The sequence below is a fragment of the Lepidochelys kempii genome, chromosome 2, assembly GCF_965140265.1.
Source record: "Lepidochelys kempii isolate rLepKem1 chromosome 2, rLepKem1.hap2, whole genome shotgun sequence".
NCBI classification, from domain to species: domain Eukaryota; kingdom Metazoa; phylum Chordata; order Testudines; family Cheloniidae; genus Lepidochelys; species Lepidochelys kempii.
This window is the reverse complement of record NC_133257.1, coordinates 52,482,212-52,507,651: the sequence shown is the minus strand read 5'-3', so window position 1 is coordinate 52,507,651 and position 25,440 is coordinate 52,482,212. Positions and strand designations below refer to the sequence as shown.

Here is a 25,440-nt window from a genome sequence, read left to right as displayed (position 1 = left end):
TCTGTCTTCTCACCTGCAATATTTTATTTTGTATGCCCAGGCTCAGGAAAAGGGCTGATTACAAAGCATTAGAAAGACACAAGCTGTTATACATAAATAATATTTACCACATTCATCAGATTTTCATGGTCCCCATTCTGATGTTTTGGCCTCTTTTCCCTTAAATTAAAAAAAAATGTAAAATTATGCTGAGAACATCCAGTAAACCTCTAGTAAAATGAATGTTCTGATAGTGATCTGTATTGACCATATTGCTGCACTTTTATTTTTCTGGCTAAAACATGGATTCTTAACCTGGGAGGTGCCACGATCTAGAGAGGGGCAGCAAACAGGTTCAGACAGTCTCATCAAAACGTTTTTCTGTTCTAACGTCCATTCACAGAATGGAGAAGTTTGTGAACTATCACATTAAAATATCAATTTAACCGTTCTTTGTGTCACTTTCTGAAATTCTCATGTACGTATTTTCTGTGACAGATTCTGTAATCTGTGAAGCTGTCTCTTTAAATGGCCAGGGCAACACCTTTTAAGGAACACTACAGTCTGAGGAATTAGAAGAGGCTTTTTAAAGGTCCTATGGGCCACAAAAGTCCTACTAACAGCACAGTTTATGATTCCTTAAAAAAAATCTACAAGTGGATAAAGAGTGGGCACTTTAAAAAGCAAAACACTTACAGTGTGTGTAGCACCATGTGGCATGTACTTCATTATACAATGAATGTGTTTCAGATAGGCTTTATAATCTACAGATTCTTAGAAGGGATTAACTATGTCAACAGCCCCTTTCTGAAACAGATTACTTACTCTGAAACATAGCTATAAAGCTGACACATAGAGACTTCTAATCTGGAAGAAAAGAGGAGTAAAAAGTGCAGTGGGGAGGGGAAGCACAGAGTGGTGAGGTGGGAGACTAATGATGTCGCCTACCCCAAATACTCAGAGACACATGGCATTTTCCTCAACAGAAATCTGCCTATATCTTTAAACTTCTACTTAATTGTGAAACAAGTAATTACACCAATTAAATACACAACAATGTCCATGCCATGCAGAATGTGATTCATGTTTACAAATACTTCGTTTCCCCAAAGGTTTTTGACAAAGCATTTTAAGCATGGTAGATTTTACTCTTAAGTCATCAAATATTCCATCAACAATTTTCAAAAAGTGCGCTATGAAGAAATTATATATACTTTATAAACAACCTGCCAAACAAAATAACTTGTAATAAACGATACTGCATGCAGATTAGCAACATGTTGAATAACTGAAGAACATCACTAGATAACTTCTAACAATGAATTTGCATAACTTGTTAGAAATATCCAACAGATTGATTCTCATAAAAGCTTTCCGCTGCTTCCTGTTTCTGGCACTGTCTCGGGGACTCAAGCATTATTAGATACAATATAGAGCAATATTCATTAATCAGAACTTTGATTAAGAATAAGAGGATTTTTAAATCATATCTGTATACAGGCAGTTGTGACGAATGTGGGAGTGCACATGAGATCATGTAGTAAAGAATGAGATTAGATGGGTATCCCTTTTAAGTGTAGAACCAATTTACACATGCTTTTTAAGAAGCCAAGTGTTAGGATATAGATATTCAGGCCTGTCTGTAAAGGCCTATACTTGAAGAATTTACGTATATGTTTATCATTTAGCTAGTTATAGAAGTATAAAAGAAAGAAATCTGTGTAAGGGCCTTCTCTCACTATGACAGTCTGAGGCCCTGTTCTTAGGCTAATGCCTTTGGCTAAGCAGCAGAGGCAGCCATAAACTGGGAAGCGAACGGTCACATCTTCACATTCCAAACTAGTCATACTGAAATAAGGCAATCTCAGGCTGTTAAAAAGGTGATCCCATCTATCACCTCCAGATAAAGAGAAGAGCCTAAAAGATGTAAAAGGAAATTTAGTTTGATAGTTTTCTGTTTGGTAAGAACTCACTTATCAATAGACACTGCTGGGAAACCCTTATGTCTTTATAGATGTAGTTGTGAAATCCTCAATTCTGTATTGTTTTGTCATTATACTTCCCTATTTACTATTGTTTATTTGCATGGTCTCTGTCTGGTTCTGTGATTGTTTCTGTCTGCTGTATAATTAATTTTGGTGGGTGTAAACTAATTAAGGTGGTGGGATATAATTGGTTAGCTAATCATGCTACAATATGTTAGGATTGGTTAGGTAAATTTTAGTAGAATGACTGGTTAAGGTATAAACTATTTAAATTAGGGGCAAACAGGAAGTAAATTGGGATTTGAAAATAAGAAAAAAGGAACTTGGATTTAAGCTTGCTGGAAGTTTACCCCAATAAACATGGAATTGTTTGCACCTTCAGACTTCGGGTATTGTTGCTCTCTGTTCATGCGAGAAGGACCAGGGAAGTGGGAGAGTGAAGGAATAAGCCCCCTGACACCAAGAAGCTCTTGGGCCCAGCTTTGTCCCAACTTGTCTTCCAGAGAGTGCCTCAGTCTGTTTTTCCCTTTCAGGAAAGTTAGGCTGTGTGACGTTATTGACATGAACTGGGACAGTATAAATCATTGTTGCAACCAAGGTTGCACCAAATCTTGTACAAAGGAGATCAAGTAATGTGTCTACGGAAAGGTTGTAATTTGCTGGTTATAATTATGCTGTCTGTATGTATGTATCATTTTTGTATTTGAAGTTATGAATATTGGCTATGTACTTGTATCTCAATGTATTTGATTCTAAGTAGTATCACTGAAGCATTTGGTCAGCTTTTTGAGAAAGGACTATTCTGAATAAGTGTCCAGTGAAGAAACACTTAACTGACAATGGACCTTGGGAGACTCCAATCTATATCTGAGGAGCCTTCCTGGGAACGTTCAAGGAGCATCTGAGCAATGGCTGCCGCCTGCAAACTGAGTCATGCACGGACATGTGACTTGACCATGTGACTCCAAACTCCATCTTGCTGCTGTGATTTTCCACGGGAAGAACAAAGGGGTCCTTCCACATGGCAGAGGATATAAAAGGCCCTGAAAACCCCTCCATTTTGTCTTCAATACTGCTTCTCACCTGTGGAGGAACTTTGTTTGAAACTGAAGGTCTGAACAAAATGACTGAACAACCCATCCAAGCTGGGATGTTTGCATTTCAGAGACATGATTGGTTTAAATCAACAGTAATCCCATCAAGCCTGAACTAAGAATTTTGCAATTGTTCTATGTATTTGATTCCATGTAACTAATTTTAACTCTCATCTATATTTCTTTCTTTTTATGAATAAACCTTTAGATTTTAGATTCTAAATAATTGGCAACAGTGTGATTTGTGGGCAAGATCTGACTTGTATATTGACCTGGGTCTGGGGCTTGGCCCTTTGGGATCGTGAGAACCTTTTTTCTTTTACTGGGTTATTAGTTTTCATAACCATTCATCCCCATAAGGAGCGGTGCTGGTGGTGATACTGGGAAACTGAAGTGTCTGAGGGAGTTGCTTGTATGACTTGTGGTTAGCCAGTGGGGTAAAACCGAAGTCTTCTCTGTTTGGCTGGTTTGGCATGCCTTAGTAGTGAAGGACCCCAGCCTTGGGCTATGACTGCCCTGCTCTAAGCAATTTGTCCTGAATTGATACTCTCAGTAGTGTCCTGCCAAAGACCGCTTTGTTACAGGCTCTCTCAAAAAAACCGCACCTTCCATATGAGTTTCTGGGATTCTGGCCCCCAATTATGATATTGCCAAGTGGTCTTTTTACAGAACCCAGATGTGAAGTCTTCCTTTTGCCTCAGACTGGTCTCTCCCAGTGATTCAGGCAGGTCATCTAAGAAAATAACCTATTTAGCCTTAATGACTTGCAATCACTGGTCTGAGAGGAATATGCTGAAACTGTCTGTTTCTCCTGACATTCCCATAGACCACAACGTAAGCCACATTTTGGGGTACACATCGACATTCCTTGTTGTGCACGTCCACATTCTTTACATCAGTAAAGGAAAATGACGCATAATTTTTGTAATTTTCATAATTTTAATGTATAATTTTTGAAATTTGTTAAAAACCTTTTTACTCTTTATTGTTCATATAAAGAGGTACACCTCAATCTACTTATTAGACATCCATTTTGGGTCAGATGCAGGTTGCACACCTCAGGCAACCACAGCTCTACTTTCAGCTGTAAATATTATGGACGTGTTTCTGCTCTCATTTAAAATGATGTAAAATCCAGGTGAACTCCACTGATATTTATGAAATTACTCTGGATTTACACTAGTATAAATAAAACAGAATTTAGATTTAAGTTTTTCTGCTCAAAACTTAATCCACCATTGTTAGAATTTTTTCAGAAAAGTCCTCTGGATTTTAAGGAGTACATTTTTAAAGCACTACACTGCACCTCACTTAGCTGCATGATCCATTAAAACCAATGGAAGTCAACATCACTTTATCAGTGGGGCTGATTTCACATGTTTTGGAAAGGGCTTGAAATTCACCTTTGAAAAACAAAGTATTTCTATTAAGAGAAGCTGCTGGTCTTGGTGGAACGAGGCTCTCTAATAACAAAGGAAATCTTAAGGGTACTGTGGCAAATCAAAGCTTTGCTTAGTACCATGCTTGCTTGAAATCTGAAGGTTTGATCCTTGTTCTTAACTTCAGGGGGTGCAGGATCAGCCCCTAAGTCTCCAAAGAGGGAGGAGAAAAAGGTGAAACTTGTAGGAATATCAGTATAATACTTTGCTTACTGCTTCGTTTGTCTCCCATATGCTTCTGCCCAGTTCAACCCACTGGATAACAGTGTGGGGGAACATTCATCTCCTGCTTCTCTCCAAGATTCTCTGCTCTGCCTGAAAACCTGGGCAGATTAGTGATCCGAGCACTGAACACTGGGAGCAGAATACCACTCACTCTCTCTTCCGCCCTGGGCTCCCGGGTCTACACTGGCATTTCAAAGAGAGGAGGGAGTCTGGGATGCAATGAGGGGAAAAAGGAGGTTGTTGGTGTGCAGAGCTCCTACACATCACCAGCAGGTAGGTTGTGGAAGCGAAAGACACACCCTGGAAGTGCGGAAGGTTTTACAGGGTTTTCCCTTGAGAGGGCCTAGGAGCAATTTACTGAAGCTACCCTGCAAGATGTGTAGAATAACTAAGTCCAACAACTGTTAACACAAGACTTGAAAAGTGTGTGGGGATCTGAAGCCCTCATCAGCCCCTCTTCAGTGCTAAGAATTTGAGAAATCAAAACAATTCCCACACTCACTGTTCGTGTATACCCTACGAAGTGCCCCCTCTGTTGGTTCCGAAGTAGCAGTTAATATATTTGCTGGAGCTGTTATCAGTCAATGATGCCAGTACCAAAAGAAACTATTCAAGTCAGACTGAAGTACTGACGTCATCAAACACAATTTACCTAAGCGTAAATCTTTTCTCTTTTGCATTGTACTGTAATCAATACTGTTGTCAAGGTTCCTCCCCCACTCTGAACTCTAGGGTACAGATGTGGGGACCTGCATGAAAACCTCCTAAGCTTACTTTTACCAGCTTAGGTTAAAACTTCCCCAAGGTACAAATTAATTTTATCCTTTGTCCTTGGAATAACCACTGCCACCACCAAACTCTAATTGGGTTTACTGGGAAACATAGTTTGGACATGTCTTTCCCCCCAAAATCCTCCCAACCCTTGCACCCCACTTCCTGGGAAAGGTTTGGTAAAAATCCTCACTAATTTGCATAGGTGACCACAGACCCAAACCCTTGGATCTGAGAACAATGAAAAAGCATTCAGTTTTCTTACAAGAAGACTTTTAATAGAAATAGAAGTAAATGGGAGTAAAGGAATCACCCCTGTAAAATCAGGATGGTAGGTACCTTACAGGGTAATTAGATTCAAAACAGAGAATCCCTCTAGGCAAAACCTTAAGTTACAAAAAAGACACACAGACAGAAATAGTCATTCTATTCAGCACAATTCTTTTCTCAGCCATTTAAAGAAATCATAATCTAATGCATACCTAGCTAGATTACTTACTAAAAGTTCTAAGACTCCATTCCTGTTCTATCCCCAGCAAAGCAGCATACCAACAGACACAGACCCTTTGTTTCTCTCCCTCCTCCCAGCTTTTGAAAGTATCTTGTCTCCTCATTGGTCATTTTGGTCAGGTGCCAGCGAGGTTACCTTTAGCTTCTTAACCCTTTACAGGTGAGAGGATTTTTCCTCTGGCCAGGAGGGATTTTAAAGGTGTTTACTCTTCCCTTTACATTTATGACAACTGTAAACAAACATCTATTATTGAAAAGAATCCACAAAGTCTGGACAGATCTAATTGACCCACTAGCTGGGCAGAGGGGGAGAATGTTTGGACCATAACCTGCAGAAAACAGCAAACCTCTTTTCTCACTTCACAAGTCATGGATACTATAGCACTGGGCTGTGACCTTAGGTGTCCTTGGGAGTTTCAGGTTGTAGTATGTGGATGAGCACCTTATTGACATGCTGGCGCCTGTGAGAGGGGTCCATTGCAGAGGAAACGAAGTACAAGATCTGTTCAGTATACGATACAGGTTGCCTTTCTTTGCAAGGGAATTCAGAGTTTAGGACTTTACTCCAAAACCATAGCGATTTTAACCTCAAAGACTCATAGACTTTGAGGCAAGAAGGGACCATCGTGACCATCGAATCTGACCTGCACACTGCAGGCCACAGAACCTCACCCACCCACTCCTGTAATAGAGCCATAACCTCTGCCTGAGTTACTGAACTCCTCAAATCATGATTTAAAGACTTCAAGTTACAGAGAATCCACCATTTACACTAGTTTAAACCTGCAGGTGACCTGTGCCCCATGCTGCAGAGGAAGGCAACCTTCCCCCCGACCACCAGGATCTCTGCCAATCTGACCAGGGGGAAAAATCCTTGCTGACACCAAATTTGGCTGTCAGTTGGATCCTAAGCATGTCAGCATGACACCTGGGAAAGAATACTCTGAAGTAACTCAGAGCTCTCCCCATCTCGTGTCCCACCTCTGGCTGCTGGGGATATTTGCTCCTGGCAGTCACAGATAGACCACATGCTGTTGTAGGCAAGGTCATCAGACCATTCTTTCCATAAACTTATCAAGCTCAATCTTGAAGCCAGTTGTTTGCTCCATTGTTCCCCTTGGAAGGCTTTTCCAGAACTTCACTCCTCTGCTGGTTAGAATTAGGGGTGTCAAGCGATTAAAAAAATTAATTGCGATTAATAAAAGCGATTAATCACACTGTTAAACAATAATAGAATACCATTTATTTAAATATTTTTGGATGTTTTCTACATTTTTCAAATATATTGATTTCAATTACAACACAGAATACAAAATGTATCGTGCTCACTTTATATTTATTTTTGATTACAAGTATTCGCACTGTCAAAACCAAAAAATAGTATTTTTTAATTCACCTAATACAAATACTATAGTGCAGTGGTTCCCAAACTTGTTCCGCCGCTTGTGCAGGGAAAGCCCCTGCCAGGCCGGGCTGTTTACCTGCCACGTCCTCAGGTTCGGCGGATTGCAGCTGCAAGCGGCGGCCAGTAAGTCCCTCAGCCCACACTACTTCCAGCAGCTCCCATTGGCCTGGAGCAGCGAACTGCGGCCACTGGCAGCGGCGATTGGCTGAACCTGTGGACGTGGCAGGTAAACAAACTGGCCCGGCCCGACAGGGGCTTACCCTGAACAAGCAGCGGAACAAGTTTGGGAACCACTGCTACGGTACAATCTCTTTATCATGAAAGTTGAACTTACAAATGTAGAATTATGTACAAAAAGAACTGCACTGAAAAATAAAACAATGTACAATTTTAGAGCCTGCAAGTCAACTCAGTTTTACTGCTTGTTCAGGCAATCACAAAGACAAACAAGTTTGTTTACATTAGCAGGAGATAATGCTGCATGCTTCTTATTTAGTGTCACCTGAAAGTGAGAACAGGCGTTCTCATGGCACTATTGTAGCCAGCGTCACAAGATATTTACGTGCCAGGTGCACTAAAGATTCGTATGTCCCTTCAATCTTCAACCACCATTGCAGGGGACATGCATCCATGCTGATGACAGGTTCTACTCAATAACAATGCAAAGCAGCTTTCTTTTTTGGTGGTTTGGGTTCTGTAGTTTCCACATCAGAGTGTTGCTCTTTTAAAACTTCTGAGAGCATGCTCATGCCTCTCAGATTTTAGAAGGCACTTCAGATTCTTAAACCTTGGGTCAAGTGCTGTAGCTCTCTTTAGAAATCTCACATTGGTACCTCCTTTGTGTTTTGTCAAATCTGCAGTGAAAGTGTTCTTAAAACGAACAACATGTGCTGAGTCATCATCTGAGACTGCTATAACATGAAATATATGGCAGAATGCAGGTAAAACAGAGCAGGGGACATACAATTCTCCGCCCAGGAGTTCAATCACAAATTTAATTAACACTTTTTTTTAACGAACATCATCAGCATGGAAGCATGTCCTCTAGAATGATGGCCGAAGCATGAAGGGGCAAATGAATGTTAGCCTATTTGGCACGTAAATACCTTGTAATACCAGCTACAAAAGTGCCATGCAAATGCCTGTTCTCACTTTCTGGTGACATTATAAATAAGAAGAGGGAGCATTATCTCCTGTAAATGTAAACAAACCTGTTTGTCTTAGCGATTGGCTGAACAAGAAGTAGGACTTAGTGGACTTGTAGGCTCTGAAGTTGTACATTGTTTTGTTTTTGAGTGCAGTTATGTAACAAAAAATTTCTACATTTGTAAGTTGCACTTTCACAACAAAGAGATTGCACTGCAGTACTTGTATGAGGTGAACTGAAAAATACTGTTTCTTTTGTTTATAATTTTATGGAACTATTTAGAATAATAAATAATATACACTTCGATTTCAATTAAAATGCAGAATACAATATATTTGAAAATGTAGAAAAACATCAAATATATCTGATAAATTTCAATTGGTATTCTATTGTTTAACAGTGTGATTAAAACCGAGATTAATCGCGATTAATTTTTTAAATCGTGATTAATTTTGTGAGTTAATGTGTGAGTTAACTACACTTAATCGACAGCCTTAGTTAGAAGCCTTCATCAAATTTCAAGCCTGAACTTGTTGATGGTCAGTTTTTATCGATTTGTTCTTGGGTCCACACTGGTGCTTAATTTAAATAATCCCTTTCCCTCCGTGGTATTTTTCCTCTTATGTGTTTATAGACAGCATTCATATCTCCCCTCAGCCTGCATTTGGTTAGGCTAAACAAGCCAAGTTCCTTTAATCTCCTCTCATAAGGTAGGTTTTCCATTCCTCTGAACACTTCAGTAGCCCCCAGGGGAGGAGGAAGAGGAGGAGCTGGAGCGCGGGGTGAGGGGAGCTTGGCTGTCAGTGGGTGCAGAGCACCCACTAATTTTTCCCCGTGGGTGCTCCAGCCCCCGGAACACCCATGGAGTCAGTGGCTATGCTCATATTGGCAATACCTCCCAACTTTGTGTCATCCACAAATTTTATTAGCACACTTCCACTTTTTGTGCCAAGGTCATTACTGAAACTGTTGAATCAGATTTGTCCCAAGACTGATCCCTGAGGAACTCCACTAGTAACCTCCCTCCAGCCTGACAAGTTCACCTTTCAGTCTGATCCATTGTAGTCTCCCCTTTAACCAGCTCCTTAACCACCTTTCAATTCTCATATTAATCCCCATCTTCTCCAATTTAACTAATAATTTCCCATCTGGAACTGTATCAAATGCCTTACTGAAATCCAGGTAGATTAGATTTAGCGCATTTCCTTTGTCTAAAAAATCAGTTATCATCTCAAAGAAAGAGATCAGGTTGGTCTGGCATGATCTACCTTTTGTAAATCCATGTTGTATTTTACCCCAATTACTCTTTACCTCTATGGCCTTAACTATTTTCTCTCTCAAAATTTGTTCCAAGACCTTGCATACAATTGAGGTCAAACTAACAGGCATTTAGTTTCCTGGGTCACTTTTTTTCCTTTTTTAAAAATAGGTAATATATTTGCAATTCTCCAGTCATAGGATCTGACCCCCGAATTCACAGATTCATTAACAATCCTTGCTATTGGGCTTGCAATTTCATGTGAAGAAAACTGGTCAATAAACTACTTTGGTTTGTGGCCCATTTTTAGCCATTCTTGTGATTTTAGCCATTCTTGCTACTTGGTTGTAAATTAAATGACTTCAATCCATGCTATACTTACAGTATCAAAATATTTACCCTAGAACTGATGAGAGCATATTATGATGAGAGTAGGATTTTCCTTTATTTATACCTTAACAAAAAATGCAACAGGATCCCTCTGTCACATTTCCCTCTTTTTATCTTTATTGCCTCCTGATGCACTAGAGTCTTACCTGTCACAGCTGGAGCACAGAAAGATGAGGAAAGTAAGGAATAAGAGTGTTGTCAGAGCTGCCAAACTTCCCCACACAATGACATGAAGTTGTCCACTGCTTAGGAAACCACCGTCAGGTCCCATGATATTAATAGGAGCTGGTGTAATTTAAGGATGAAGGGATTAATCCTTGGAGAATGCTGGCATCTGTGGTGAAAGCACCTTCTCTTTCTGCAAAGAGAACAATGTTTTTAGAAATTGTTATGGATTTTGAAGATAGACTGACAATTACAGGTCTGACAAAAGAGATCTTCAAATATAGTCTACAAAGACTAAACATGCTCAGTTTATAGAAAACTTGACCCATGAGGAAAGGTTAAAAAACAGTACATGTTTAATTTTGAGAAAAGACTGAGGGAGGACCTGATAACAGTCTTCAAATATGGTAAGCGCTATTATACAGAGGACTGATCAGTTGTTCTCCATGTCCACTGAAGGTAGGACAAGAAGTAATGGGCCTAATCTGCAGCAAGGGAAATTTAGATTAGATATTAGGTAAAACTTTCTAACCATACAGGTAGTTGAACTCTGGAATAGGCTTCCAAGGGAGATTATGGACTCCCCAATCATAGGAGGTTTTTAAGAACAGATTGAACAAACAACTGTCAGGGATGGTCCAGGTTTACTTGTTCCTGCCACAGTGCAGGGGGCTGGACTAGATGACCTCTCGAGATCCCTTCCAGCCCTACACTTGTATGATTCTATAAAAAACTGTTCTAAGAACAGGAAGACTAACAAAAATACGTCTTCAGTAAGCTCCTGATACTAACATAGAAAAAACCTGTCAAATATTAACAGAAATGATCAAATATCAACAATCTTCAAGTAGATGAAAGTAGCATAATCTCAGTACTTGTATTTTGGAAAAAATAGCCCCAAATGTCAATTGCCAGGTACCAAAGCAGTCCATTCTCCATCTATAATTGTTAATAATGATTTTAGTAAGTGCATTTTCAAACACAATGAAAAATTCTGCAAAGTTGCCAAGAAAAAAAATGGTTTATATGGCACCTCCTCTCTTCCCAGTTCTCAGCGTCTGCTGCCTGCATGGGACCATCTGTTAAATAAGTAGAGCTGTATGCATAGCTGTTTTTTTTTGGTTTAAGGGCTGAACTGAACATTAATTAAAAAATTGTTTCAGGTCAACCCAAAATTATAATTTTTCAGCAAACTGAGAAAGTCAAAAATATTTTGTTTCTGGGTTGAATGAAACATTTTGTTTGACTTGAAATAAAACATTTCAATTTGCTTTAAGTTTTTAATTGCTTTTTAAGTTTTTTAAAACAAAACTGAAGTAAAATTTTAAATGAGTCATTTTGAATCAAAAAGTCAAAATATTTTACCTTTTTTGAAATATTTATTTTGTTTCATTTTTGACATAAACCATTAAGTGAATTTGACATGAAGTCGCAAAATGTTCCAGTCAACCCAAACCTGCATTTTTCAGTAAAAAAAGCTTTTGTCTGAAAAATTCTGCCCAGCTCTAATGTCAAACAAGCAAGGTAAATCTAAATGGAATATCATAAAACACTTCCTGCATAGGGATTATAATTAGAGTTAATTTTCTCTGTGTAAAACGTTATTACTTTTATTGGACTGCCTTGGGCTCAAGAATAATAAAACTGAATTCAAAATTATTTTCGAGCTTAGCAGAAACTCAAGAATAACACAGAAGAGATGAGATGGGGCTTTCCCCTCCAACTACCTGAATCAACAATAATTTTGCTACACAAGAGCCTATAAATTAAATTATTTTGTTCATTGCGGGAGACCTTGAGACATGGTTCAGTCTAATGCCATTTGTATATTGTAAAGTTTTTCTTTGGTATTCAAAACAGTTTTTTTTAAATGGATTACATTATGCCATCATAATTTCAAAACAGGATATGCACAGTTAATTTATAACCTGGCAAACAGTTCAAGATGAGGAAACATGATGATGAGCTATAACACTTAGAAAAAGGTCAATGATGTTTCTTTGTCAGCATGAAAACATAACAATAAAGAACAAGGGCTAGATGCAGCTCAGTGAAGAACTGAGAATTGATCCCATCTTATAAATATTTCCGAAGCAGCAGTGCACTCATTAGTTGTAATCTCAACTAGCTCAGCTACTACACTACAGTTCTGCAAAACCACACTATTATGCCAGTGCAGAACCCTCAACCAAAGATTCATCTCCCAGAAAAGACCATTCACATCAAAGGAAAAATACTACAGGGGTTAGAAAGATCAGAGTAGCAGGAGGAACATAGGGTAGGAAGGGAATCTGCATTGCACATTGTCCTGGTATTTTTTCCCCCTAAGGAGCTGGATAAAGCCATTATCATTAAACATTAAAAAGGGCTTTTCCCTGGGTGGACTGACGTGCAGAATCCATAGCTCCAACCAACCCAAGCATCCATGTACTCACATTGTGGCCAGTCAGAAGAACAGTAAAAACCATGCTGACTCCTAAGGAGATGCGGCATTGCTTGTGGACCCACTTAACATGCCCTGAACAGACACAGTCCAGGAAAAAAGTCACCACAGAGCTGTGCTCCATCATGTGCAAGGACATACAAGTCCCCTTGTGCTTGCCCTTTGTTATCTGTCCACCCAATAATTTCTACTGAATTTGGGGCCATCTCTCTCTGTACAAGGAGCCACACCCATTGCTGGTCATCATTGATCTCAGGAACTGTTATTTCTTTTGGATCTCCTATGAGATAGCAAGATTGAGCCTTTGATGAAGATGGCCTTTGTTGTTGGTGGAAAGGTAAGGGCAGAAAAGTAGACTTTCAAATTTTCAAGATTATGAAAGGGTTCAATAAAGCTGATGAGATAATTTTTTTTTCATAAAAGCAAGGGTTTCAAACACTAGGGGGACATAACATCAAAATGATAAGAATGGTAATAACGTGAACAGCTTATAGATATGTGATAGCAGGCATATTGGACAATAGTTCTTTAGATCTTCATGACTGCTCTTCTTGTACAGCAGAACGGTGTTGGACTCCTTCCAGCTAGATGGTGTCTTCTGCATTTCCAAGTAACAGCTAAACCTCTTAGCAAGGGTTTCCCAGAGGTCTTGGCCTCCAGCTCTTATCATTTCAATTGACAGTCCATCTTTACCTGGAGCTTTTCCCTCCTTCATTTGGTGAACTGCAGGTCAGACTTCGCTGACAAGGACTGGGAGTAAATGCTTGTTGGTCTGTTGAAGTGTTGGTACTGGGACATTTATCAGAGATGCGAACAGTTCAGTTTAAAAATTTTTGCAGACTGCTTCCATCTCTGTTCTGTCAATCACTGGTTTTCCGTCCCTGTTCTTCAGGGCCATTACTGTTGACCTGTACAGCGTCAATTCTTTTTTGCATTTTTGAGGCTTCTGTGATATTCAGTCGTCTTTAAAGGCCTTTCATTTTGGTATTTCTCGAAGTCCTCTTTTAGTCTTCTTCTTATCAACTTGCAGAGGAGGGAGTACTCAAGTTTGTCACCATCATTTCGCTTCATATTCCTCCACTTCTCTAGCATTTAGAGCATTTCCTCTGAGATTCTTCCCTTCACTCTTTTCAGTCTTTCTTTCTCGGCTAATTTCACACATTGCCTCAACTTATCAGTGAAGTTTTTATAATTCTCATCGCAGTTATGTGTAAGGCTCCAGTCTTCCTTGGAAATGTCTGCTTTCAAGATTGCCTCGTCGGATATTTTTGGCTGCTGTCTCTGATTTGCCATCTGTAGCAACTGAGTCCTCAGTGAAGTGATCAGACAGCAGAGTGGAGTGCAGGACGTCGTCCTTGAAAGCAGGCATAGTAAAATGCGATGGGCTGGGCATATAGTGAGGCTCACTGACAATCGATGGACTGCAGCTGTTGCCAAGTGGTACCCATGGGAACTGAAACGACCACTCAGCTGACCTCCAAAAAGATGGGAAGATTTTATTGTGAAAAGACATGGCTGCACATGGAGAAGGAAGGCCAGGATACGAGAAGAATGAAAGACGTGTTGTGATCTGTGCAATCTATATGAGGGCTTAAGGACCAAGGATCAAGGTGACCAAGGTAATAAGGAGATAATTCACATAGGGCTTGATCCTGCTCCTGTTGAAATCAATGACAAAAGTCCCATTGATTTCAGTGGTGCAGGAAAATTAGGCCCATAAAGGGGAATAAATACTCAGGACATCCTACTAGGGGATTCATATTTACTCTGTTCAATTGCAACACATTTGTTTTGGGAGAAAAAGGGTAGTGAGAGAGAAGTCACAAAAGACATGAGGTGGGTCAAGTTGATAAAGTGGATGAGGTTCAAAGAAGAGCAACAGAAATTATTGTGGCCCTAAAAGGCCTGACTTTGAGGTGGAGTTTTATATCTGTAGCTTGGCCACGAGACAAAAAAGTGGAGACAAACTACAAATATTTAAAGCTGTGAATACAAAGGATGCTGAGGAGTTAGTGTGATACGTGGATATAATGAAGAGTAATGGAATGAAACTGAGACAGGAAAAAATTAGGCTAAATGTCAGAAAATAATTATCTGGTAGTTACAGCCCTTCACGGATACAAAATTTGTATGCACATCTGTGACCCGCACACATGTAAAGTAATGCACATGGGAAAAAATAACGCCAACTATACACACAATATGATGGGGGCTAATTTAGCTACAACTAATCAGGAGAAAGATCTTGGAGTCATCGTGGATAGTTCTCTGAAGACGTCCACGCAGTGTGCAGCGGCAGTCAAAAAAGCAAACAGGATGTTAGGAATAATTAAAAAAGGGATAGGGAATAAGACAGAGAATATCTTATTGACCTTATATAAATCCATGGTACGCCCACATCTTGAATACTGCATACAGATGTGGTCCCCTCATCTCTAAAAAGATACACTGGCATTAGAAAAAGTTCAGAAAAGGGCAACTAAAATGATTAGGGGTTTGGAACGGGTCCCATATGAGGAAAGATTAAAGAGTCTAGGACTTTTCAGCTTGGAAAAGAGGAGACTAAGGGGGGATATGATAGAGGTATATAAAATCATGAGTGGTGTGGAGAAAGTGAATAAGGAAAAGTTATTTACTTGTTCCCATAATATAAGAACTAGGGGCCACCAAATGAAATTAATGGGTAGCAGGTTTAAAACAAATAAAAGGAAGTTCTTCTTCACTCAGCGCAGAGTCAACCTGTGGAACTCCTTGCCTGAGGAGGTTGTGAAGGCTAGGACTATAACTGGGTTTAAAAGAGAACTGGATAAATTCATGGAGGTTAAGTCCATTAATGGCTATTAGCCAGGATGGGTAAGGAATGGTGTCCCTAGCCTCTGTTTGTCAGAGGGTGGAGATGGATGGCAGGAGAGAGATCACTTGATCATTACCTGTTAGGTTCACTCCCTCTGGGGCACCTGGCATTGGCTACTGTTGAAAGACAGGATACTAGGCTGGATGGACCTTTGGTCTGACCCAGTATGGGCATTCTTGTGTTCTTATGTTCTTACATGGTCTGTGGATATCCGCTGATTTGCAGGGCTCTACTGATAGTGAGGGGTATTAGGCTGTGGAACAGTCTCAAAAGGAAAGTGTTGGAATACTCATTACCTGGCACTTTAAAAACACAAGATAATATACTGAAAGGAACAACAGAACTGGCTCAAAATTTTTGCTGGAAACTTTTGATGAAAAATGGCTTTTTGATTGAATCAAAAGTTTCAGATTTTTTTTTATCTGGGAATTTTTTGATTAATTTTATTTTGTTTTTCAGTTTTCCCCCTTTCTTCCTTTTTCCCCTTACTGCGAAAAAAAGAGACAAAAATAAAAAGGGGAAAGAAAGTGGGAATTAAAACCTGTAAGAACTTTTTCCCTCAACTTTCTCTATTTTTTTAATTCTAGCTTTCCCTCCTTTTCCTCCACTGGGCAAGAAAAAGAACAGCAACAACAAAAAGAAAATGTGAGGAAAAGAACGTTGCATTGCTCCCTTTTTCAGCATCCCTCCATTTTTTATGCACTGGAAAAAAAGAGGTGGAAAAAAGAGAAGAAAACAAACAACTTCTTCATTTAATTGCATTTGGACTTTTTCATTTAAGAATCAAAAATTTCAGTAATTTTTTGAATGAAACAAAAAATGTTCATTTTATTTGACATTTTTCATGGAAATTAAATATGATTTTTCAACCAGCCCCAGGGAATAATCCTGCATGGTCCCCAAGAAAATGGATTTGATTATGTAATACCTATGGGCATATATGGCAGGAAAGGTGCCTTTTCCTATTCTACAAATATATTCAAAAATTACTGGCCTTGCTAGCAAAGTTAATATCTAAGTTAAGGAGAGTGATAACAGAGTCTGAGGCATGGAACAAAGAGGACCACAGGAAGATTACAGATTTTGAAGAAATTGGTATAGCACTCAAAAGTTATGGAATAAGCAGGAACTAAGAGAACTGAGAGCAACAAAGAGATTTTAAAAAAAAAGAGGGATCAGAGAGAGTGAGTCAAAGGAGATATTTGTTTGAATGTCAGCTGTTTAAGAGTGATCGGCAAGGTTGAAGCTAGAAATGAGAAATCCTACTGGGCGGAAGATAAATTGAGAAGAGAAGGCAGCCAAGGACAGAAACTGGAGTCATTCCACTGTGGAAGAGACAAAGTACAGACTTAAAACTTTCACCATCAGTGAAAGGGAAGAGGTGAATACTGGAGACACCAGTCACTTGTTCAAGGTGCAAATGAAGAATAAAGTGATTATGAAACCCTACAGGACAGAACCCAGCACAGCCAAAAGGTCAGTGCTACATTACAATGTGGCCAGTTTTCAATTTCAGTTTTTAAAACACTGTGGGTTGAGATCACAGCAGTGAAAAGGGCCTAAAACCTTTCAACATATTTCTTTATATTATAAATATTTATATATATAAATATTTTAATGGTGGGTTTATTTATATATATTCTAAAATTGCTGGCCTTCCTAGCAAAGTTAATATCTGAGTTAAGGAGAGTGATAATGGAGTCTGGGGCATGGAACAAAGAGGACCACAGGAAGATTACAGTCTTTGAAGAAACTGGTACAGCACTCAAAAGTTATAGAATAAGCGGGAACTGAGAGTAACAAAGACATTTTAAAAAAAAGAGGGATCAGAGAGAATGAATCAAAGGAGATATTTATATATAAATAATATCACCATTAAAATATACCCAGGTGTATATATATAGATTAAATTCCACATGCTTTTAGTGATACTGATAAACCACTAGAGCGCTGCTCCTCCTATCTAAAATGCCATTAAAACTACTTTTTTCATTCAGCTTATGTTGTATGATGAAGTATGATGCACATTGCCTTACATGTTATGGCATTTAGAGTCTTTAAGAGAATGGGGTAAGTATGGCGATGAGCACAGTATAGAAACTTAACTAGCTTGATAGTTAAACCAATGGTCTTAACTCAAAATATTATGTTATAAACTCATAGACTTTAAGGTCAAAAGGGATCTTTGTGATCATCTAGTCCAGGGCTTCCCAAACTTGGTTTGCGGCTTGTTCAGTGTAAGCCCCTGGCAGGCCGCAAGATGCTTTATTTACCTGAGTGGCCACAGGTATGGCCACTCGCAGCTCCTAGTGGCTGCGGTTCACCGTTCCCGTTTGGGAACCCCTTGTCTAGTCTGACCTCCTGCCCATTGCAGGCCACAGAACCTTACCCCCTTACTCCTGTAATAGATTCCTAACTTCTGGCTGAGTTACTGAAGTCTTCAAATCATGGCTTAAAGACTTCAAGTTACAGAGAATTCACCGTTTACACTAGTTTAAATCTGCAAGACCCATGCCCCATGCTGCAGAGGAAGGCGAAAAATCCCCAGGGTCTCTATCTGACTGGGGGAAAATTCCTTGCTGATCCCCTTAATGGCGATCAGTTAGATTCTGAGCATGTGGGCAAACCCACCAGGCAGATACCTGGGAAAGAATTGCCTGTAGTAACTCAGAGTTCTCCACATCTAGTCTCCTGTCTTTGGCCAATGGGGATTTTTGCTACTGGCAGTCACTGACGGGCCACATGCCATTGTTGGCAGTCCCATCATACCATCCCCTCCATAAACTTATCAAGCTCAATCTTGTAGCCAGGTAGGTTATTTGCCCTCACTACTCTCCTTAGAAGGCTGTTCCAGAACTTCACTCCTGATGGTTAGGAACCTTCCTCTAATTTCAAGCCTGAATTTGTTGATGGCCAGTTTATATCCATTTGTTCTTGTGTCCACATGGGCGCTTATCTTAAATAATGGCTCTCCCTTCCTGGTATTTTGTCCCTCTGATGTATTTATAGAGAGCACTCATATCTCCCCTCAGCTTTCATTTGGTTAGCCTAAACAAGCCAAGCTCTCTGAGTCTCCTCTCATGAAGTAGGTTTTCCATTCCTCAGATCATCCTAACAGCCCTTCTCTGCACCTGTTCCAGTTTGAATTATTCTTTCTTAAACACGTGGGACCAGAATTGCACATGGTATTCCAGATGAGGTCTCACCAGTGCTTTGTATAATGGTACTAACACTTTCCTACCTATACTGGAAATACCCCGCCTATTGCATCCTCTGACTGCATGAGACTTTTTCACAGCCGCATCACACTGATGGCTCATAGTCATCCTATGATTAAACAATACACCCAGGTCTTTCTCCTGCTCTGTCCCTTCCAACTGATACGATCTCAGCTTATAGCAAATATTCTTGTTGTTAGTCCCTAAATCAGGGGTGGGCAAACTACGGCCAGGGCTTTGGATCTGGCCTGTGGGATTGCCACCCCCATGGTGCCACGGGCCCTGTGCTGCTCCTGGAAGCAGCTGGCACCACGTTCCTGTGGCCCCTGGGGATGTTGCTGGGGGGGGGGGGGGAATAAGAGGGCTCCGCACGCTCCCCTTGCTTGCAGGCACCACCCCCTGCAGCTCCCATTGGCTGGGAATGGAGAACCGCGGCCAATGGGAGCTTCGGGGGAGGTACCCGCAGGCGAGGGCAGTGTGCGGAGCCCTTTGCCCCCCTGTCCCAGGGACCACAGAGACCTGGTGCTGGCCGCTTCCGAGAGCGGCGTGGGGTCAGAGCAGGCAGGGAGCCTGCCCTGGCCTGCTATGCGCCACTGCCACCCCTGTGCCGCTCCAGGTAAGTGGTGCCGGGCCAGAGCCCGCACCCCGAACCCCTCCTGAACCCCGCACCCCAACCCCTGACCTGAGCCCCCTGCCACAACTCTCCTGCACCTCAACCCCCTACCCTGAGCCCCCTGCCACACCCCTCCTGTACCTCAGCCCCCTGCCCTGAGCCCCCAAAATCCTGCCCTGAGCACCCTCCCGCACTCCGTGCCCCTCCCTGTACCCCTGCCCTGAGTTCCCTCCCGCACTCTGCACCGCTTCCTGCACCCCAACCCCCTGCCCTGAGCCCCCTCATACACCCCACATCCATCCTCTGCCTGCCCTAGCCCTACATTCATGGCCCTGCATGCAATTTCCCCACACAGATGTGGCCCTCGGGCCAAAAAGTTTGCCCACCCCTGCCCTAAATGCATGACCTTTCACTTTGCACTATTAAAGTTCAACCCATTTCTATTAGTCCAGAAGGTCATCCAGATCTTCTTGTATGAAATTCTGGTCCTCCTCCATACTGGCAATACCTCCCTGCTTTGTGTCATCCACAAATTTTATTAGCACATTTCGACTTTTTGTGCAAAGTCAGTAATAAAAATGTTAATAAGATTGGTCCCAAGACCGATCCCTGTGGAACTCCACTAGTAACCTCCCTCCAGCCTGAGAGTTCATCTTTCAAATCTGATCCATTGTAGTCTCCCCTTTAACCAGCTCCTTAACCACCTTTCAATTCTCATATTAATCCCCATCTTCTCCAATTTAACTAATAATTTCCCATCTGGAACTGTATCAAATGCCTTACTGAAATCCAGGTAGATTAGATTTAGCGCATTTCCTTTGTCTAAAAAATCAGTTATCATCTCAAAGAAGGAGATCAGGTTAGTCTGGCACAACCTACCTTTTGTAAAACCAAGTTGTGTTTTATCCCAATTACTATTCACCTCCATGTCCTTAACTACTTTCTCTTTCAAAATTTGCTCCAAGACCTTCCATAAAATTGAGGTCAAATTAACAGACCTGTAGTTTCCTGGGTCACTTTTTTCTCCCTTTCTTATAAATAGGAACTGTAATTAGCAATTCTCCAGTCACAGGGTATGACCCCCATGTTTACACATTTATTAAAAATCCTTGCTACTGGGCTTGCAATTTCCGGTGCCAGTTCCTTTAATATTCTTGGATGGAGATTATCTGGGTCCCCTAATTTAGTCCCATTAAACTGCTTGAGTTTGACTACCACCTCGAATGTGGTAATTTCTACCTCCATATCCTTGTTGCCATTAGCTACCCTGCCACTACCTCTAGCCTCTTCATTGACACTAAACTCGGAGGAGTGGTAGATACGCTGGACGGTAGGGATAGGATACAAAGGGACCTAGACAAATTAGAGGATTGGGCTAAAAGAAATCTGATGAGGTTCAACAAGGACAAGTGCAGAATCCTGCACTTAGGACAGAAGAATCTCATGCACTGCTACAGACTAGGGACCGAATGGCTAGGCAGCAGTTCTGCAGAAAAGGACCTAGGGGTTACAGCGGACGAGAAGCTGGATATGAGTCAACAGTGTGCCCTGGTTGCCAAGAAGGCTAACGGCATTTGGGGCTGTATAAGTAGAGGCACTGCCAGCAGATCGAGGGACGTGATCATTCCCCTCTATTTGACATTGGTGAAGCCTCATCTGGAGTACTGTGTCCAGTTTTGGGCCCCACACTACAACAAGGATGTGGAAAAATTGGAAAGAGTCCAGCGGAGGGCAACAAAAATGATTAGGGGGCTGGAGCACATCATTTATAAGGAGAGGCTGAGGGAACTGGGATTGTTCAGTCTGCAGAAGAGAAGAATGAGGGGGGATTTGATAGCTGCTTTCAACTACCTGAAAGGGAGTTCCAAAGAGGATGGATCTAGACTGTTCTCAGTGGTACCAGATGACAGAACGAGGAGTAATAGTCTCAAGTTGCAGTGTAGGAGGTTTAGGTTGGATGTTAGGAAAAATGTTTTCACTAGGAGAGTGGTGAAGCACTGGAATGGGTTACTTAGGGAGGTGGTGGAATCTCCTTCCTTAGAGGTTTTCAAGGTCAGGCTTAACAAAGCCCTGGCTGGGATGATTTAGTTGGGGATTGGTCCTGCTTTGAGCAGGGGGTTAGACTCGACCTCCTGAGGTCCCTTCCAACCCTGATATTCTATGATCCTATGATTAGCCGCATTAAAAACTGAGGCAAAGTATTTGTTTAGGAGATGGGATGTGCCTAGATAATCTTTAATGTCCACCCCATCCTCAGTACTTAGCAATCCCACTTCTTCTTTCCTTGTTTTCTTCTTATTTATATGACTATAGAACCTTTTACTATTGGTTTGAATTCCCTTTTCAAAGTCCAACTCTGCTTGGCTTTAGGCAGTTCTCACATTATCCCTACACTTTCTGACCTCCAAGAGGTGGCTTTCCTTGCTGATCCCTTCTCCCACCTTCCATTCCTTGTAGACTTTCTGCTTTCTCTTAAAAAAGAGAAATTTCATTTAGGGAAATAATGTTACAAGTGAAGGCCTGGACATTAAAGTGTTAATACATTTGGTCTGAACTGTGAGAGTTTCCCTTGTGGAATTTAAATCAAACCTTTAATTCTGTGAATTTTAGAAAAGTTGCAAAACCCAGCTTTAAACAGAAACTTTGCTGCGAGCTTAGCTATGGAACAGCCAGTGGCCACTCAACAATCTCAAACTATTTTACATAGTTTATGATTCTTAAGGATTAGCTGTTGCTTCTGAAGGAAATGTTTTACTGCGCTGCCCTCTGGTGTTTATTTGCTCTAGAAAGAAGATATTTTTCTTTGCTGTTCTCATCACCTTTGCTCATGTGATTATATTTCAGTGCTGAATATAATCAGGGTTACTAAAAATGAAGGTGTGTATGCAATCTTTCAACTGCTGGGCTTAAAAATACTATTACTGTCTCTAAAAGATCACCAGACTTCATTACTTTGACCTTTGCATAGAAATACCATTGAGATGCTCCTAATACATTAAATAGGTGATACCTGGGGGTAACTCACTGACTGGATATTATTTAGCTGAACAGTTTTGAAAAATCTCTGAAAACCTTTTTAGACTGTAAGATATTTTTAAAATTGTACTTTCTTCAGAGAAAGAAATGTAAATTGAACTGCATTTAGAAAGCTTGTAGCACACTGTGGGTGATACCAAATTCTAAATAATAATAATAAAGATGAGGATAAGACATATGGATCGGAAGGTCTCCCATAGTATTCTTGTCAGCAAGTTAAGGAAGTATGGGCTGGATGAATGCACTATAAGGTGGGTAGAAAGCTGGCTAGATTGTCGGGCTCAACGGGTAGTGATCAATGGCTCCATGTCTAGTTGGCAGCCGGTATCAAGTGGAGTGCCCCAAGGGTCGGTCCTGGGGCCGGTTTTATTCAATAACTTCATAAATGATCTGGAGGATGGTGTGGATTGCACTCTCAGCAAATTTGCGGATGATACTAAACTGGGAGGAGTGGTAGATACGCTGGAGGGGAGGGATAGGATACAGAAGGACCTAGACCAATTGGAAGATTGGGCCAAAAGGAATCTGATGAGGTTCAATAAGGATAAGTGCAGGGTCCTGCACTTAGGACGGAAGAACCCAATGCACAGCTACAGACTAGGGACCGAATGGCTAGGCAGCAGTTCTGCGGAAAAGGACCTAGGGGTGACAGTGGACGAGAAGCTGGATATGAGTCAGCAGTGTGCCCTTGTTGCCAAGAAGGCCAATGGCATTTTGGGATGTATAAGTAGGGGCATAGCGAGCAGATCGAGGGACGTGATCGTTCTCCTCTATTCGACATTGGTGAGGCCTCATCTGGAGTACTGTGTCCAGTTTTGGGCCCCACACTTCAAGAAGGATGTGGATAAATTGGAGAGAGTCCAGCGAAGGGCAACAAAAATGATTAGGGGACTGGAACACATGAGTTATGAGGAGAGGCTGAGGGAGCTGGGATTGTTTAGCCTGCAGAAGAGAAGAATGAGGGGGGATTTGATAGCTGCTTTCAACTACCTGAAAGGGGGTTCCAAAGAGGATGGCTCTAGACTGTTCTCAATGGTAGCAGATGACAGAACGAGGAGTAATGGTCTCAAGTTGCAGTGGGGGAGGTTTAGATTGGATATTAGGAAAAACTTTTTCACTAAGAGGGTGGTGAAACACTGGAATGCGTTACCTAGGGAGGTAGGTGGTAGAATCTCCTTCCTTAGAGGTTTTTAAGGTCAGGCTTGACAAAGCCCTGGCTGGGATGATTTAACTGGGAATTGGTCCTGCTTTGAGCAGGGGGTTGGACTAGATGACCTTCTGGGGTCCCTTCCAACCCTGATATTCTATGATTCTATGATTCTAAGGACATTTGCAGTTACATTTGGTGGGATAAAATGTAAATGGTTATTGATGTTCATACTTCAAAACCAACAGCCAATAGCAACTGGGAAGTAATTATATCCCCACACTCCCAACCCTATCCTTGAATAGTATTGCACATTATGGGAATTTTCATATACTTTTTTATGTATCAGGTATAAGCCACGGAGGGAACCTATATACCACTAACCATAATGCATACAGCCAACTCCTCAAAGATACACTTGAATGCACAATCTTACTTCCAACCTCAGTATGGCTGAGACATCTTACCATTAAAAGATACCTTTACTTTCTATGAGTGAATAATGTGTTATTTCCACCTAAAATAATTCTGAGGTTGGTGTTCAAGTTGCTCATTTGAGCATGATTTAGCGAAGTTGGAGGTGTGCAATGTGAGTGGTTGTATGATGAAGGTGAAAGGGAGTGCGATGGGGTGTACCAACCCCCCACTGGCCAAGAAGGGGTTAATGAGAGCCTGTGGACTCAATCAGCATCACCCTGCTAACCCTACAGTAGGTGTCAGGCCTGGAAGGGTCTGAACCTGGCTCTGTTGGGGGCTGATTGGGAAAGAGAGCATATCTCTGCCTTCTCACTCACTGAGAGAAGGCTGGCTGGTGCCAGGGAGCTGAGTTGAACTGTAGGCAGACAAAGCCTCCTGGAGAGAATGTAAGCCTGAAGCAGGGAACCCAGGTGAGTGCCCTCTGGAAGAGACAGACCCTAGCAGCTGAAGGGCAGAGCCTGGTCAAAGAGATGGGTGGATGACCCTCCTTTTTGAGTTTGTGATATTTGAATTTTGATACCCCAGAAGGGGAGGAACTCTGGTGTGACTTGACTTAGTCAGAGGGCTAAGTCACTGCAGCACCAGACCATGTTGGAGGTGGCTGCTGACAATTGAAAAGAGAGAGGGAAAGTGAGGTAGGATGAGCAGTGCTGTAGTGGGCACAAAAGGGTGTTGTGGAGCTGAAGATTCTGAGTGCTCTGGAGTATTATGAGGCTCAGAGACTAAGACATGAAATGAGGTTGGAGAGGGTTGCCTTGATTTTTAGTGATTGCATTGAAAGGAAATTTTTAACAGTTTATGTGGCAGAAAACTAGAGATGAGCCCAAGCTGCAAAGTTTGGATCTAGATCAGGGATCAGCAACCTTTGGCACCTGGCCCACCAGGGAAAGCCCCTGGTGGGCCGGGCCGGTTTGTTTACCTGCCACGTCTGCAGGTTCAGCCGACTGCAGCTTCCACTGGCTGCGGTTCACCATTCCAGGCCAATGGGGGCTATGGGAAGCGACACGGGCCGGGCCACCTCTTCCCGCAGCCCCCATTGGCCTGGGATGGCGAACCGTGGCCAGTGGGAATTGCGATTGGCTGAACCTGCAGACACTGTAGGTAAACAAACCATCCTGGCCCGCCAGGGGCTTACCCTGACGGGCCACGTGCCAAAGGTTGCCTATCCCTGATCTAGATCTTAATTTCATTGAAACCTGGGAATATCTGTGTCATAAATATAAAGGGAAGGGTAAACACCTTTAAAATCCCTCCTGGCCAGAGGAAAAACCCTTTCACCTCTAA

General features: G+C 41.5%; 1 protein-coding gene across 14 annotated transcripts in view; it reads right to left on the bottom strand.

Moving 5' to 3' along the window:
• PAG1 (phosphoprotein membrane anchor with glycosphingolipid microdomains 1) overlaps nucleotides 1–25,440 on the bottom strand; it is a 188,991-nt gene that overhangs the window by 27,447 nt on the left and 136,104 nt on the right. For all 14 annotated transcript variants that reach the window (XR_012157152.1, XR_012157151.1, XM_073330728.1 and 11 more), the window contains 2 exons: nucleotides 10,350–10,561; nucleotides 108–159 (listed from right to left, as the gene is read on the bottom strand). Coding sequence is in view for 12 of the 14 variants with exons in the window: in XM_073330728.1 (XP_073186829.1) it covers nucleotides 108–159; nucleotides 10,350–10,474 (177 nt within the window). In the remaining 2 variants the exon portion in view is untranslated. The remainder of the gene's footprint in view (nucleotides 1–107; nucleotides 160–10,349; nucleotides 10,562–25,440) is intronic.